The following is a 15,428-nucleotide window of genomic DNA, read 5'->3' on the forward strand; positions in this document are numbered from 1 at the left end:
AATTATGTTGCATCCGTACTTGACTTGGTTGACAGTAGTGCTGAGAGACGCCGTTGCCAATTGGCGATATGAGAAGTTTGCAGTTTCGAGAATATGTATTTACCGAATTATTATGTCATTACATTTTCTGTAAATAAATGCATAGATTTCCCATTATGACTTTCGAACATTTTTACTTCAAAATCATATTATTTTTCCGTTTAGCTGCGAATTATCTGATAAAAAAAAGTAAATAAGCAGATGGATGCATCTGGGTGTTGGCTTCAATTTAGTCTAGGTGAGAAATGTGCATGCTTTATGAGGCTCACTGATAAGTAACAGAACTTATTTCGCTGACCAATAACATCAAAAGCTTATGGTTTTCATATGTTCCCTCAATAAACAAAAGTACATCTGGTTATTTCTTACCATAAAATTTGTTGACGATGTAACGAATATAATATTCTGTCTTTTTCAGAACTGCTTGAGTTACTCTTGCACCAGAATTTGTAAGATATTAATTTCTTTTTTTTCATATCGATAGCCTAATGACATACCAATGTAAGCCTACTGTGTATGACTTTCTTTTGTGTTTATGACATAATATATCTGCATGAATTTCCATTCTTTTTCTTTAAAAAGATGAGGATATAACAGTCTTCTGATTAGTCTCACTATCCTACATATACTATATATATATATATATATATATACAATGATGCAGGGGTGTGGGAACGGTTACGGGAGCTATTCTAACTCAGGTATGAATTAAATGATTCAAGAATAATGAACTACCTCAGGAGAAAACTAAGCAAATTTTTCCTAAACATTGTTGTATACATGTTGTCAAGTGTAACATGTATATAAAGGAGATAAACATTCTGGTGTAAGAGTAACTCAAGAAATTCTGAAAAAGACAGAATATTATATTCGTTACATCGTCAACAAATTTTATGGTAAGAAATAACCAGATGTACTTTTGTTTATTGAGGGAACATATGAAAACCATAAGCTTTTGATGTTATTGGTCAGTGAAATAAGTTCTGTTACTTATCAGTGAGCCTCGTAAAGCATGCACATTTCTCACCTAGACTAAATTGAAGCCAACACCCAGATGCATCCATCTGCTTATTTACTTTTTTATCGGATATGTCCAGAAATACGGACATATATGATATTTGAGTAAAAATATTCGAAAATCATAATGGGAAATCTATGCATTTATTTACAGAAAATGTAATGACATAATAATTCGGTAAATACATATCCTCGAAACTGCAAATTTCTCATATCGTCTCTCGGCACTACTGTCAACCGAGTCAAGTACGGATGCAACATAATTAGACATATACTTCATTTTCTCTTCACATATTACACGCATCTAAAATCTGAAAGCACCAGCGTATTCAGGGTGATTTTATTGTTTAAAAACACAAGATTTTATTTTATCTTGATCTCGTGAATTATGCAAAATCCGACGATAAATAAAAACAGGTATAAAGAATGAAATGTTTCTCTCTTCACTTCTACTCGTTGTAATTCCTTTGTATTTTAACTTATTGACTTCAGGAAAAGATTAATTAATTGTACATTTAATACCGAATCCTTTGGTATGACCGAAACTTTCCTATCTTTTGTAAAACGTGAGGTAAATGAAGAAATGTAAACATAATGCTAGTTTTCTAAGCTACAGATGAAAATATGACCCACTGAGCGAGCAATCTGCCTCCTGGTACCAGCCAATCAGAGGCCGCCAAACAAATCGTCTCGTAGGCACAAGAATCTACCCTATGTGAATGGACTATAGTTCCCTTTACCCTTTTATTCATCTTTGATTACTATATTAGTTCCCTTTACCCTTTTATTGTGAAGATCCATCACCTTATCGCATCTTTATTAGTAATTCCTGTCATCCAGGCCTTGAAAAACCTGCTAGTATAGCTCTAATGAATCTTCACGAGTCTTTTAACAATTCCCATTTCTCTTCTTATATTCACAGACATATTTTTGTCAAACTCCATATGGGACATTCAACATTTACTATACTGTCAATGTAGTTTGTTTGTTTCTTTGTTGCAAAGAAAAAATGAAGCTAATACTCTGGGGAGAAATTACATGGACTGAAAAGCTTCAAAGATATACTAATCCATCTAAGGAAACAACCTTATAAAATGAAAATGACAAATTTTTTAATCAATTTGTATTTTTCATAGGTAACACACCTGCTGTCTTAACAATAGGATAATCTTCTAGCTACAATAAGTCTCCAAAACGGTAGAATAAAGACTCATATTTTGCTGGGCTACGATCTTGGTCGATGACCAAGCATCCACACCATATATGTACGGGTTGCCAGATGCCACAAATTCCTTGTTTTACAATCTTTGATTGTTTTTACCGGTTTTCCAGCTGGTGCTAGAAGATTATCCTATTGTTAAGACCGAAGGTTTGTTCCGCATATGAACAAATATTAAACAAAGTGTCAGTCACTCCATTTAACCAAATCTTGAACTCACTATGGTAAGACCGAAGGTTTGTTTCGTTTATGAACAACCTGAATTCATTGGTAGTGGAACTATTCACTACCTAATCTGGTAATCTGTTCCATACTGAGACTAACTTATTCCATTTTTTGCAGAGGCTTCTGGATATAGAAACCAAATGACTTCATTAATAAACCTGTTTCCAAGTAGATATATACAAATCCTTTGTAAAAATGATATTGTTAGTATACAATAAAGTTTTGTACATACTTACCAGGCAGATATATACTTTGCTTACGTCTCTGACGTCACGGCAGAATTCAAAACTCGCGGCACACGCGACAGGTAGGTCAGGTGATCTACCTTACCCGCCGCTGGGTGGCGGGTGTATGAACCAATCCCGTTTTCTTGTCAGATTTTCTCTTCCACCTGTCTCCTGAGGGGAGGCTGGGAGGGCCATCAATCGTATATATCTGCCAGGTAAGTATGTACAAAACTTTATTGTATACTAACAATATCATTTTTGTACATGAACTTTCCTGTCAGATATATACTTAGCTGATTGACACCCTTGGAGGAGGGTAAGAGACAGATACATAACAAAGAAAAGGGAAACAACACCTGTTGCAGGATCTAAAAAACCTTGGTTCTTACCTGTTTAGGCTGAAGACTTCATAGGTACTGTCTATTAGTCTGCATTGCCTAAAGAGCTACAGCGAGGGCGTGACCTACAGCTGCTAGACTCTTTGGGTCTACCAAAGAGATTTGTTATCCGCTTACTTGGTAGAATCCAAAAAGGATCTTGTCAAAGGGGATTCGCCCTCTTACAAGACAGAACCTGTACACTACCAATGCAAGGAGTTGAAACACAAACCAGATCACCTAACCAATCTAAAGTTTGTTAGATATACGACATGAAAGAGATGCCTACCCGCATCACTTTCATACAACCATAAAAACCATAATACCAAAAAAGGGAAATAAACTAAAAAGGATATGTTTCAGCTCCCTGCCCCAGCACCGAATCGACGCAAAGCACTTGTCATACGTAATTTTGACGTCTCTCAGGTAGTGGTTAGCGAAGACTGAGTTGCATCTCCAATATGTTGCTTTCATAAGATTCTGAAGTGACATACAGGCAGTCCCCGGGTTACGACGGGGGTTCCGTTCTTGAGACGCGTCGTAAGCCGAAAATCGTCGTAAGCCGGAACGACGCTTGGAAATATGTCTTAAACTAATAAAAAGTTATAAAAACCTTACTTGTAATCCTTTGGTTACACTACATGTCGTTTCCTGTAGTTTTTATGTACCACCTGGAGTTATTTTCATAAAAGAATGCTGGTTCTTGAAGGTAAAAAACTATTGTAATCCTCTGGTGACACTACATTCTTGAAGTTTTATGTACAACCTGGAGTGATTTTGCAAAATCTTGAGGGCTACAAGAACAGCTGATTACTATTTACGTATCATATAGACTAATTAAAGTAAATGTATCTTTAAATAGGCTTATATATTAGTATCAACAAAACATTTCCTGCCATGAGTCAGAGGCCGTTTAAATGAAACGAACACTTCTCTGTCCTATCTGTTCAAAAAATAAACGTTACGTCAATCCCCGAGACCATTGTTGCCAAAGCGTCTCTCTCTCTCTCTCTCTCTCTCTCTCTCTCTCTCTCTCCTCTCTCTCTCTCTCTCTCTCTCTCTCTCTCTCTCTCTGATCAAATTACATTGGAAACTTGACATACACGATTGCCCTAATATACGAATGTTTTGAGATATAACAGAAAATTTGCGAAAATACAAGCTTTGATATACAACGAAATATTTGAGATACGATTTTGCGATGAGTGTTAGTTGTATAGGCGACCGATAAATGGCGTTCAGTCTGTTTGTTTGTTGGTGCTGCATGTTAACACGTCGTTGTTTAGTTCGTTGTATTTGCGCCTATTTTTCGTGTTATTTTGTCTATTTTATTATTAACCATGGGTCTCAAAGCTAAAGACAAAGCAGGTGATAAGAAAAAACCCAGAAAATGATTTCGATGGAAGCAAAACATGAAATTATAGCAAAGCATGAACGTGGCGTTCGTATCGTCGATTTGGCAAACGAGTATGGTCGAAATCCTTCTACAATATCCACGATCATCAAGCAGAAGGAAGCTATAAAAACCCCCGAGACCATTGTTGCCAAAGCGTCTCTCTCTCTCTCTCTGATCCAAATTACGTACTGGATAATGTCTCTCTTTGGATACTTCGATTTTGCCAAATATTGAGGGTGGCTACAAGAACAGTTGATTACTATTTACGTATCATATAGACTAATTAAAGTAAACGTATCTTTAAATAGGCTTATATTATTAGTATCAACAAAACATTTACTGGCATGAGTCAGAGGCCGTTAACGAAACGAACACTTCTCTGTCCTTAACTCGGAGCGTCGGAAGACGCCTCTCTCTCTCTCTCTCTCTCTCTCTCTCTCTCTCTCTCTCTCTCTCTCTCTCTCTGATCAAATTACTGGATAATGTCTCTCTTTGGATACTTGGAATTTGCGTTGTAATCTAAACCAGAAACTTCGTTTTGTTATTATTACTGGAAACAAGCAATGATTTTTTCATTATTTGCGCTTTTGGACTGTTATATGTAAACTAGTATGTATTCATTCGCTCGGAAACTAGTTCCGCATATGAGGCGTCACTAAAAAACATAGAAAAATACAACATAAAAAGTGTCGAAAATCATCATAATCTCAAAATTTTTGTTGTAATCTAACCAGAAACTTATTTTTATTAATATACTGTGCTAAACTATAAAGGATTTTTATCATAGTATGCGTTTTTTAAAAGCGTCGTTAACTCGGAGCGTCGGAAGCGTCAGCGTCGTAACCTCGGAACAAGCGTCGTAACCCAGGACGGATTTTTCCATTGAATATTTAAGAAAAAGCGTCGTAACCTCGGAACGTCGTAAGCCGGAACCGTCGTAACCCGGGGACCGCCTGTATTCTTATTGAAAGCCAAGGATGTGGCAATGGCTCTCACCTCATGAGCCTTGACCTTAAGGAGCTTGAAATGATTTTCATTGCATGCAACATGAGCTTCTTTCACAAGGCTTCTAATAAAGAAAGCCAGTGCATTCTTTGACAATGGCCTACTGGGATCTCTTACAGAACACCATAGGTTATTTTTAATGCTTTTAAGCTTCTCCTTCCTCTGAAGATAAAACTTTAAACTTCTAACAGGGCCATGGATTTGAGGGGTTCTCGTTCTTGGCTAAGAATGAAGGCAGGAAGGAACAAATCACGGAATCTCCTTTGAACCCTACTCTTCCTTTTAAGGCATGTAGCTCACTTATCCTTTTGGCAGATGCCAACGCCATGAGGAACAGGGACTTCTTCGTTAGGTCTCTAAACGAAGCTGACTGAGGAGGTTCAAATCTCAAGGACCTCAGAAAACGAAGAACCACATCAAGATTCCAGCTTGGAATCCCAGCAGAAACTTTCTTGGATGCTTCAAAAGACCTTAGCAAATTATGCAGATCTTTGTTGTCCGAAATGTTCAGGTCTCTGTGCCTGAACACTGCAGCAAGCATGCTACGGTAGCCTTTAATGGTTGAAACCGCCAGACCGCATTTTTCCCTAAGGAATAAGAGGAAGTCTGCGATTTGGGTTACAGAGGTACTGGAAGAGGAAAGCTTCTGATTCCTGCACCAACGCCGAAAGACGTCCCACTTCGACTGGTAGACTCTAAGGGTAGAAGGCCTTCTTGCTGTTGCGATAGCCTTTGCAGCTTTTGCAGAAAACCCCTTCGCTCTGACAAGACTTTTGACAGTCTGAAGCCAGTCAGATTGAGAGCGGGGAGGTTTTTGTGATACCTGTCGAAGTGGGGTTGTCTGAGCAAATCAATCCTTTGTGGCAGGGATCTTGGTATGTCCACTAACCATTCCAGTACCTCTGTGAACCAGTCTTGGGCGGGCCAGAACGGAGCTATTAGCGTCATCCTTGTCGCTTCTGAGGTCGCAAACTTCTTGAGTGTTTCCCCCAGTATCTTGAAGGGAGGAAACGCATACACGTCTAAACCTCTCCAATCTAGAAGAAAGGCATCCACTGCCACTGCCCTTGGGTCTGAGATCGGGGAGCAGTAAATGTCTATTCTCGCATTCTTGGCCGTGGCGAAGAGGTCTATGTGAGGTCTGGCCCACATTCTCCACAGGTCCTGGCAAACATCCGAGTGAAGAGTCCACTCCGAAGGAAGGACTTGATTTTTCCTGCTCAGGAGGTCGGCCCTGATGTTCCTTTCTCCCTGTACGAATCTGGTGAGGAGTCTGATCCTTCTTGCTTCCGACCACAGAAGAAGGTTCTTTGCTGTTTTGTACAGGGAGAAGGAGTGCGTCCCCCCCCTGCTTCCTGATGTACGCAAGGGCTGTGGTGTTGTCCGCGTTGATCTGCACTACTGCATCTCGGACGTGTGACTCGAAGGCTTTTAAGCCTAGCCAAATCGCCATCAATTCTTTCTTGTTGATGTGCCAGGCCACCTGTTCCCCCTCCCGGGTGCCTGACACTTCTTTGGATCTGAGCGTCGTTCCCCGCCTGTTTCCGACACGTCGGAAAACAACACTCGGTTGGGGTTCGGAATGTGCAAGGACAGACCTTCTGCAAATCTGAGAGGATCTCCCTTGTGATCTTGAAGGAGAATTCTAGGTCTTGTGATAGACGAAACGACGCCAGTTCTGGTGCAGAAAAAACTTGAGAGGTCTGAGGTGCAACCTTCCTAGAGAAACGAATTGCTCCAACAAGGAGAGTGTCCCCAACAGACTCATCCACTCCCTCGCTGTGCATACATCTTTCTCTAGAAAGGTTGTGACTTTCTCGGAGCATCGAGCTATCCTTTCTGGGGACGGATACGCCCGAAAATCCAGAGAAACCATCCGAATCCCCAGATAAATCTGCTCTTGACTGGGGATTAGTTGAGACTTCTGGAAGTTCACCAAAAGTCCCAGCGAACTTGCCATGGTAAGGGTCTTTTGTAGGTCCTCCAGACATCTTTCTTTCGACTTGGCTCTGATTAGCCAGTCGTCCAGATAGAGGGACACCCTCACTCCCTCCAAATGTAGCCACTGCGCTACATTTTTCATTAGCCCCGTGAAAACCTGAGGGGCTGTAGAGAGGCCGAAGCACAAGGCCCTGAATTGGAATATCCTCCCTCCCATCATGAACCTCAGATACTTCCGTGAAGAAAGATGGATAGGCACGTGGAAGTAAGCGTCCTGAAGATCTAGAGACACCATCCAGTCCCCTGGACGAAGAGCAGCCAACACTGAAGATGTCGTTTCCATGGCAAACTTCCTCTTGAGTACATAGAAGTTCAGGGCGCTTACATCCAGAACCGGTCTCCATCCTCCTGAGGCTTTTGGAACTAGGAAAAGGCGGTTGTAAAAACTCGCAGAAAGAGGATCGTTCACTAGTTCGATAGCTTCTTTCTCTAGCATTTGCTCTACTGCTAGAGTAAGGGCTTGGCTCATGATGGGGTCCTTGTACTTGGCCACCAACTCCCTCGGAGTCGTCGTCAAAGGTGGTCTTGATGTGAAGGGAATGAGGTACCCTTTGCGGACAATCGAGAGGGACCAGTTGTCCGCCCCTTTCTGGGCCCAGATGTCGGCAAATCTTAGTAATCTGGCGCCCACTGTTGTCTGGAGGACTAGTATACTACTTCTTTGCTCTAATGGAACGAGAGAAGGTTCTGCCTCTCTTAAATGGTCTCGTTCCTCTAGCGGAAGAAGATCTAGACGGAGGGCCCCCTCGAAAGGGCTCCTGCCTCAAAGGAGTCTCCTTCTTGGTTTTAGCTTGAAAAGCTGCTCGAGGTTTCCTCGCTGACTGCGCCAGCATATCTTGAGTGGCTTTTGTCGACAGCGCGCTCGAAATATCCTTGATAATTTCCTTCGGAAAGAGGAGAGGAGAGAGTTGAGAATATAAAAGAGAGGCTCTTTGCGCATGTGATACTTACTTAGTCAGAAAAGAACAGTAAACAGCTCTCTTCTTGATTACTCCTGCTCCAAAGAGCGACGCAACCTCACTCGAACCGTCTCTCACTGCCTTGTCCATACAAGTGAGGACACTAAGGAGATCGTCAGGAGAAAGTGAATCCGGGGTCTGAGTCCTTTTAGCCAATACTCCCAAGGACCAGTCTAGGAAGTTGAAGACTTCCAGGACTCGGAACATTCCCTTCAAAAGGTGGTCAAGCTCATTCATCCCCCACGTAGTCTTCACAGACAGAAGGGCAGAGCGTCGAGAGGAATCCACCAATGAAGAGAAGTCCGAGTCCGCCGAGGAGGGAAGAACCAGGCCCAAGGGTTCTCCCAATTCGTACCAGAAACCCAATTTCCCTATCAGCTTGGAAGGAGGGAAAGTAAACACAGTCTTCCCTTTCTCTTCCTTGGAGAGAAGCCATTCCCCAAAACCTCTCAGAGCCTTCTTCATGGAGATAGTTGGTTTCATCCTGATACAAGATGAAACTTTCGTCGTCTCTGAGGTTGAAAACAACGAGAGAGGCGAAGGAGGAGCGACAGGAGAAAGGGCATCTCCAAACTCTTGAAACAGCAGATCTGTAAGCTTCTTGTACGAAGAAACCGATGAATCCTTGCTCGGCTCTTCTTCTGATGGTTCTTGTTCTTCAACAGAAGTACCCTCAAGATCCTTCTTAGGGTAGGCGGTCTTGTCGTACGAAGTGCGCCTATCCTTGGAGGTGCGTCTGTCAAAAGTCTGACGTCTGTCAGGGGAAGCCGAAGCTTCCAGAGAGCGCCTGTCCGAAGAATCCTTCCTCCCCAGAGGAGGGCGATCTCTAGGCTCTTGGCGCCTATCCAGAATTGGGCGGCTGCTTGGAGGAGAGCGCTTGTTAGGAGAGAAGCCTGCCAGCCTCTGAGCGCCTACCAGGCTCTAAGCGCCTATCAAGAGGAGAGCGGCTGCCTGGAGATGTGCGCCTACTGGATGAAAAGCGCCTACCAGGCTCTGAGAGCCTACCAGGCTCTTAGCACCTGCCAAGAGTAGAGCAGCTCTCTGGCGAAGAGCACCTACTTGGGGAGAGGTGCCTGTTAGGCTCCCGGCGCCTGATTCGAGGAGAGCGTACATCAGGTGAAGAGAGCCTATCAGGAGAGAGGCGCCTGTCAAGCTCTTGGCGCCTGACAAGAGAAGAGCGGCTTGTAGGAGAAGAGCGCCTACTTGGCGAGTAGCGCCTGTCCGACTTTAGGCTCCTGTCCAGAGGAGAGCGGTTGCCAGGAGAGGAGCGGCTACATGGGGAGTAGCGCCTACTAGGCTCTGACGAGAGAAGAGAGCCTGTCTCTAAAAGAGCGCCTGCTGGGAGAGGCTCGCAAGTAAGGAGACTGTCTTCTGTCCAGCGCAGAATGCGAGACTGACGAAGTGCGCCTGACGGTCGAGGAGCGCCTACGAGGAGCTTGTTCCTTGTCCGAAGGAGAAAGTACGTCAACCTGAACACGTCTACCAGGTGACTGGCGCCTGGACGAGGAAGGGAGTCTGTCCGGGGACGAGCGCCTCACGCGATGATCCAAACGTCCGGGAGAGAGAGCAACCTCCGAAGAAGAGCGACAGGCGGGAGAGGTGCGCCTGGATTTCTTCACAGGGATAGAGACGTCCTTCTTACGGTGAGAACTCTCTGCCAAAGAGTTAGCCAAAGCCGAAATCTGCGCCTGCAGACCCGCTAAAATGCGAGCGGGCGACCTCTCAAAATCCTCTACCGGGGACGATGCTCGAGCCCTACTAGGCGAAAAATACTCCTGCGATCTCCTGGGTTTCTTAACATCGACATCAGGCTCATCTATAAAACATTCAGGGCTGGATGGAAGGGCGCAAGGAGCCTCCCAGGCTCTCTTCAACGGACGCCTGACCGGTGGGGGTTCTCCCTAACCTTCCTGCGGCTGTTGACTTTCCTCCTCCACTGGGACTGGGAGTCTGGAAGAGGTCTAGGCCTGGAAGCATTATGGAGCCGGTCAGACGCACCCTCCACTGCACTAGGGGCACTGCACAATTCACTGGCACTGTCACTCTTATCTTCTAAGGCGCGGATCTTATTCTCCATGCTACGAGTGGTGGCTCTCATGGAGGCCACTTCCGAAGGCGTATCCTCAGGTTCGGTGCAGGGAGCAGGTGCTGAAACAGGTAAAGGAGCTACATCTGTTACAGGGAGATCTACTTCTAGCTCGCTAATGCGAGACCTACTCGAACTTCTTGAAGAAGCCTTCCTAACTTTATCTTTCTCCAACTTCCTCAAGTAGGAAGAGAGAGACTTCCATTCATCCTCATTTAGCTTTTCACACTCCTTACAAGGGTTACTGAAAGAACAATCATTCCCTCTGCACTTCATACATACAGTGTGAGGGTCTACCGCAGCTTTCGGTAGCCTCACCTTACAATCACTCACAGAACACACTCTACAAAACTGTCCACAAATTGCGTATGCCAAGCAAAAAAGATCAGGTAGTCCACCAAAAGTCAGTCCGAAACAATCCAAGGCAACGAGCAAAGAACCCAACTATCGGGAGGAACCGACAACAGGTGTAGTCGGTCCCGGCGACAGAGAAAATCTGACAAGAAAACGGGATTGGTTCATACACCCGCCACCGGTAGATCACCTGACCCACCTGTCGCGTGTGCCGCGAGTTTTGAATTCTGTCGTGACGTCAGAGACGTAAGCTAAGTATACATCTGACAGGAAAGTTCATGTACAAAACAGTTTTTTATTGTAAGCCCAATAACTTTACTTAATGTTGATTGATTCTGCTTAAATAACACATGTTGAAAGGGAAGACAGCAGTGAAAATTATAATATAAGAAGAACAAGCAAGGTAAGTACGACAGCTATATAGAAAAAAGGGTAGCTAAATGAAAAATTAAGGAAGTACAGTAAAACGTTTTACTACGGCAAAATGAAGATAACATCATTTTAAAATCATAAATATGAACAAAAACTTACTTAAGCACAAAAACAAATAATCCACACAAGATGCATCAAGATTTATATCAAGAGTAAGAAAGAAATAAAATAAAAAATAGCATTACCTGCCAGCTGGATCAAACTCTATGGCACGAACAGGACTGGGATGGCAAAGAACCGAGGCTACTGCCTGTTTTGTATTAGGTGTCCACATCGTCACAGTACCATTTGAATGACCGCAACATATAACTGCGTTGTAGGGATTCTGCCGCATGACTTCCAGTCTTCCTTTGTGTGTTTGAACTGTTAATAATTCTTGGCCCAAACTTATATCGAGCCAATTCAGAAATCCAGTCTCTCCCTAAGAAAATAAATTTCATATTCAGCAAAAACTCAGAAACACACATTTAAATTTCAAAAAGATAAAAAGGATTTTCTTTTCTTGGGGCTAAGAGAGGCAACATTCATCTACAACACATTCACACTCTTTTACATTACATGAACTCATCTTGACTTGATAATATCAACAAGTATCTATCCGTATCCCTAAAATAACAATTTGTCGAAAAATGATATTGTCATGATACAATAAAGTTTTATACATACTTACCTGACAGATATATACTTAGCTATAGACTCCGTCGTCCCCGACAGAATTTCAAATTTCGCGGCACACGCTACCGGTAGGTCAGGTGATCTACCGCCCTGCCCTGGGTGGCAGGACTAGGAACCATTCCCGTTTTCTAATCAGAATTCTTCTCTTCCACCTGTCTCCTGCGGGGAGGCTGGGTGGGCCATTAATCGTATATATCTGTCAGGTAAGTATGTATAAAACTTTATTGTATCATGACAATATCATTTTTATACATTCAACTTCCCTGCCAGATATATACTTAGCTGATTAGCACCCATTGGTGGTGGGTAAGAGACAGCTAACTACTGAAATAGACAGGTAAACAACATATGTTGTAGGTATTAATAAACCTTGGTTCCTACCTTATTAGGCTGAAGACTTCGCGGCTACTGCCTAGGAGTCTGGTTAGCCTCAAGAGCCTCAGCGAGATATTGATCTATGGCTAAGAGTTCTTGTGGGTCTGCCAATGGGGTCTTATCCACTTACTCGGCAGAGCCTAAAGGCCTTTGTCATTGGGGTGCTATTCCACTAACATGACAATACACCTTGTTCAAGGAGCACAACACCGATCCCGATCACCTGATCCTAACATCCATGTTAGTTCTAAGATTGCAAGGAGTTATCCTCGAACTCCTTACAAACAACCAAAAACTCGAAACATAAATACACGTTCATTTATAACAAAATATACAAAAAAAAATTTTGTACCCCCCTACTAGCCATACATACCCTTGATCCCCTACTAGCAATAACCCCATGCGCCCGTGCGACATCAGTGCGCTTGCTAATAGAAAACCAAGCACATATCTGACAAGAGGGTTTAAGATAAAAATATTTTAAGGATCAGTCTTTGCTCCAAGACCCAGAACTGTATCTGCTGATACAAATGGACCTAGAGAGAAGCACTTCTCATAAGTCACTTTCACATCCTTCAGGTAATGAGACGCAAACACTGAATTGCACCTCCAATAAGTAGTCTCAATGATATTTCTGAGAGACATATTCTTTTGGAACGCCAGGGACGTTGCTACTGCCCTCACCTCATGGATCTTAACCTTTAGAAGACCGAAGGATTCATCCGAGCAGTTCTTGTGTGCATCAGTAATCACGCTTCTCACAAAGAAGGCCAAGGCGTTTTTAGACATGAGTCTTTTGGGGTTCTTCACAGCACACCAAAGACCTTGTTGACATCCTCCCATCTGTTTCTTTCTCTCTAAATAAAATTTAAGAGCTCTAACTGGACAGAGAGACCTCTCTGTCTCTCTGCCTACGAGGTTAGATAGGCCTTTTACCTCAAAGCTTCTGGGCCAAGGTTTTGATGGGTTCTTGTTTTTCGCCAGACACAATGTCTGGAACAAGCAGATAGCCGCATCTCCTTTGAATCCCACTGTGGAGTCCAGAGCGTGCAATTCGCTCGTCCTCTTGGCCGTAGCGAGAGACAACAGGAATAAGCATTTCCTAGTGACATCGCGGAAGGAAGCCAGATGTAGAGGCTCGAATTTATCTGAGGTAAGGAATTTCAGGACCACGTCCAGATTCCAACTAGGTGTTCTAGGAGCTGCTGATTTTGAAGTTTCAAAGGACCGAATCAAATCATGTAGATCCTTGTTCTCTGCAATTTCTAGCCCTCGATTCCTGAATACTGAAGACAGCATGCTTCTGTATCCTTTGATTGTCGACACGGAAAGGTGCGATTCCTCTCTCAGAAAGAGGAGGAAATCGGCAATGTTAACTATAGAGGTACTGGAGGAGGACAGCTTCTGACTCTTACACCACCTCCTAAAGACTTCCCACTTCGACTGGTATACTCTTCTCGTCGAAGATCTGCGGGCTCGAGCGATAGCGCCTGCAGCCTTGCGAGAAAAACCCCTCGCTCTGACAAGTCTTTCGATAGTTGAAAGGCAGTCAGAGCGAGACCGGGGAGGTAGTGATGAAACCTCTCGAAGTGGGGTTGTCTGAGTAGATCTGCTCTGCTTGGTAGAGATCTGGGGAAGTCCACTATCCACTCCAGTACCTCCGTGAACCATTCTTGGGCTGGCCAAAATGGGGCTATTAGGGTCAACTTCGTGCCCTTTGAAGCTACGAATTTCCTGAGTACTTCCCCCAGGATCTTGAACGGGGGAAAGGCGTAGGCGTCTAGGCCCGACCAATCCAGGAGAAACGCGTCTATTGCAAAGGCTCTTGGATCTTCCACTAGAGAGCAAAAGATCTCTACTCTTTTGGAGAGGAACGTAGCAAACAGGTCTATGTGAGGCCTCCCCCACAGGGACCAAAGACTTCGGCACACTTCTGTGTGTAGAGTCCACTCTGTGGGAAGGACCTGATTCCTCCTGCTTAGTCTGTCCGCTCTCACATTTTTTATCCCTTGCACAAATCTTGTGAGGACAGTTATGCCTCTTTCCTCTGTCCAGGTTAACAGGTCTTTTGTTAACTGGTAGAGGGAGAAAGAATGCGTCCCTCCTTGCTTGCGTACGTAAGCCAGAGCCGTGGTGTTGTCCGAGTTTATCTGGATCACCCCGCCTCTGACTATCTCCTCGAAGAATCTTAAGGCTAGGTGTATGGCTACTAGTTCTTTGCAATTGATGTGCCAGGACACCTGTATCTTTGTCCAGGTGCCTGACACCTCCCTTGCTCCTAGCGTCGCTCCCCATCCCGACTCTGAAGCGTCGGAAAATAACACTTGGTCTGGGTTCTGCAGGGCAAGTGACACGCCTTCGTTCTTCTGAAGAGGAAGGATCCACCACTTTAAGTGATTTTTTATCTCTTGTGGAATCGGGAAGGTGTCTGAGAGTTGTCCCGTCTTCCAACTCCACACCCCTTTCAGGAAAAACTGAAGAGGGCGAAGGTGAAGCCTCCCCAGAGAGAAGAACTTTTTTAGCGAGGACAGAGTCCCTAAAAGGCTCAGATAATCCCTCGCTGAACTGCTCTCTCTCTCTAAGAAGCTCGAGATTCTCGACAAAACCTCGAGTGATTCTCTCGCAAAGGAAATACCCGAAAACCCCGAGAATCCATCTGAATCCCCAGATAGACCAAGTTCTGGCTGGGGATCAGTTGCGACTTCTCGAGGTTCACGAGTAATCCCAGCGATTCTATCATCTTTCTTGTTATTAATAAGTCCTCCAAGCACTGAATCTCCGACTTGGCCCTGATCAGCCAGTCGTCTAAGTAAGGGGAGATGTTTATTCCCTCTAGGTGAAGCCATCTCGCTACATTCGCCATCAGGTTGGTGAAGACCTGTGGAGCTGTAGACAGGCCGAAACACAGAGCCCTGAACTGAAAAATCTTGCCTCCTATCATAAATCGAAGATATTTCTTTGACAAGTGGTGAATGGGAACGTGGAAATATGCATCTTGCAAGTCCAGAGAGACCATCCAATCTCCTGGACGAAGAGCTGAC

General features: G+C 43.9%; 1 protein-coding gene across 3 annotated transcripts in view; it reads right to left on the minus strand.

Annotated features, from left to right (window-relative positions):
- Positions 1-15,428, minus strand: part of LOC135210783 (WD repeat-containing protein 46-like) — a 221,078-nt gene that overhangs the window by 10,869 nt on the left and 194,781 nt on the right. For all 3 annotated transcript variants that reach the window (XM_064243645.1, XM_064243644.1, XM_064243643.1), the window contains one exon: positions 11,523-11,758. In XM_064243645.1, the coding sequence (XP_064099715.1) occupies positions 11,523-11,758 (236 nt within the window). The remainder of the gene's footprint in view (positions 1-11,522; positions 11,759-15,428) is intronic.

Source organism: Macrobrachium nipponense, chromosome 4 (genome assembly GCF_015104395.2).
Source record: "Macrobrachium nipponense isolate FS-2020 chromosome 4, ASM1510439v2, whole genome shotgun sequence".
Classification (NCBI taxonomy): domain Eukaryota; kingdom Metazoa; phylum Arthropoda; class Malacostraca; order Decapoda; family Palaemonidae; genus Macrobrachium; species Macrobrachium nipponense.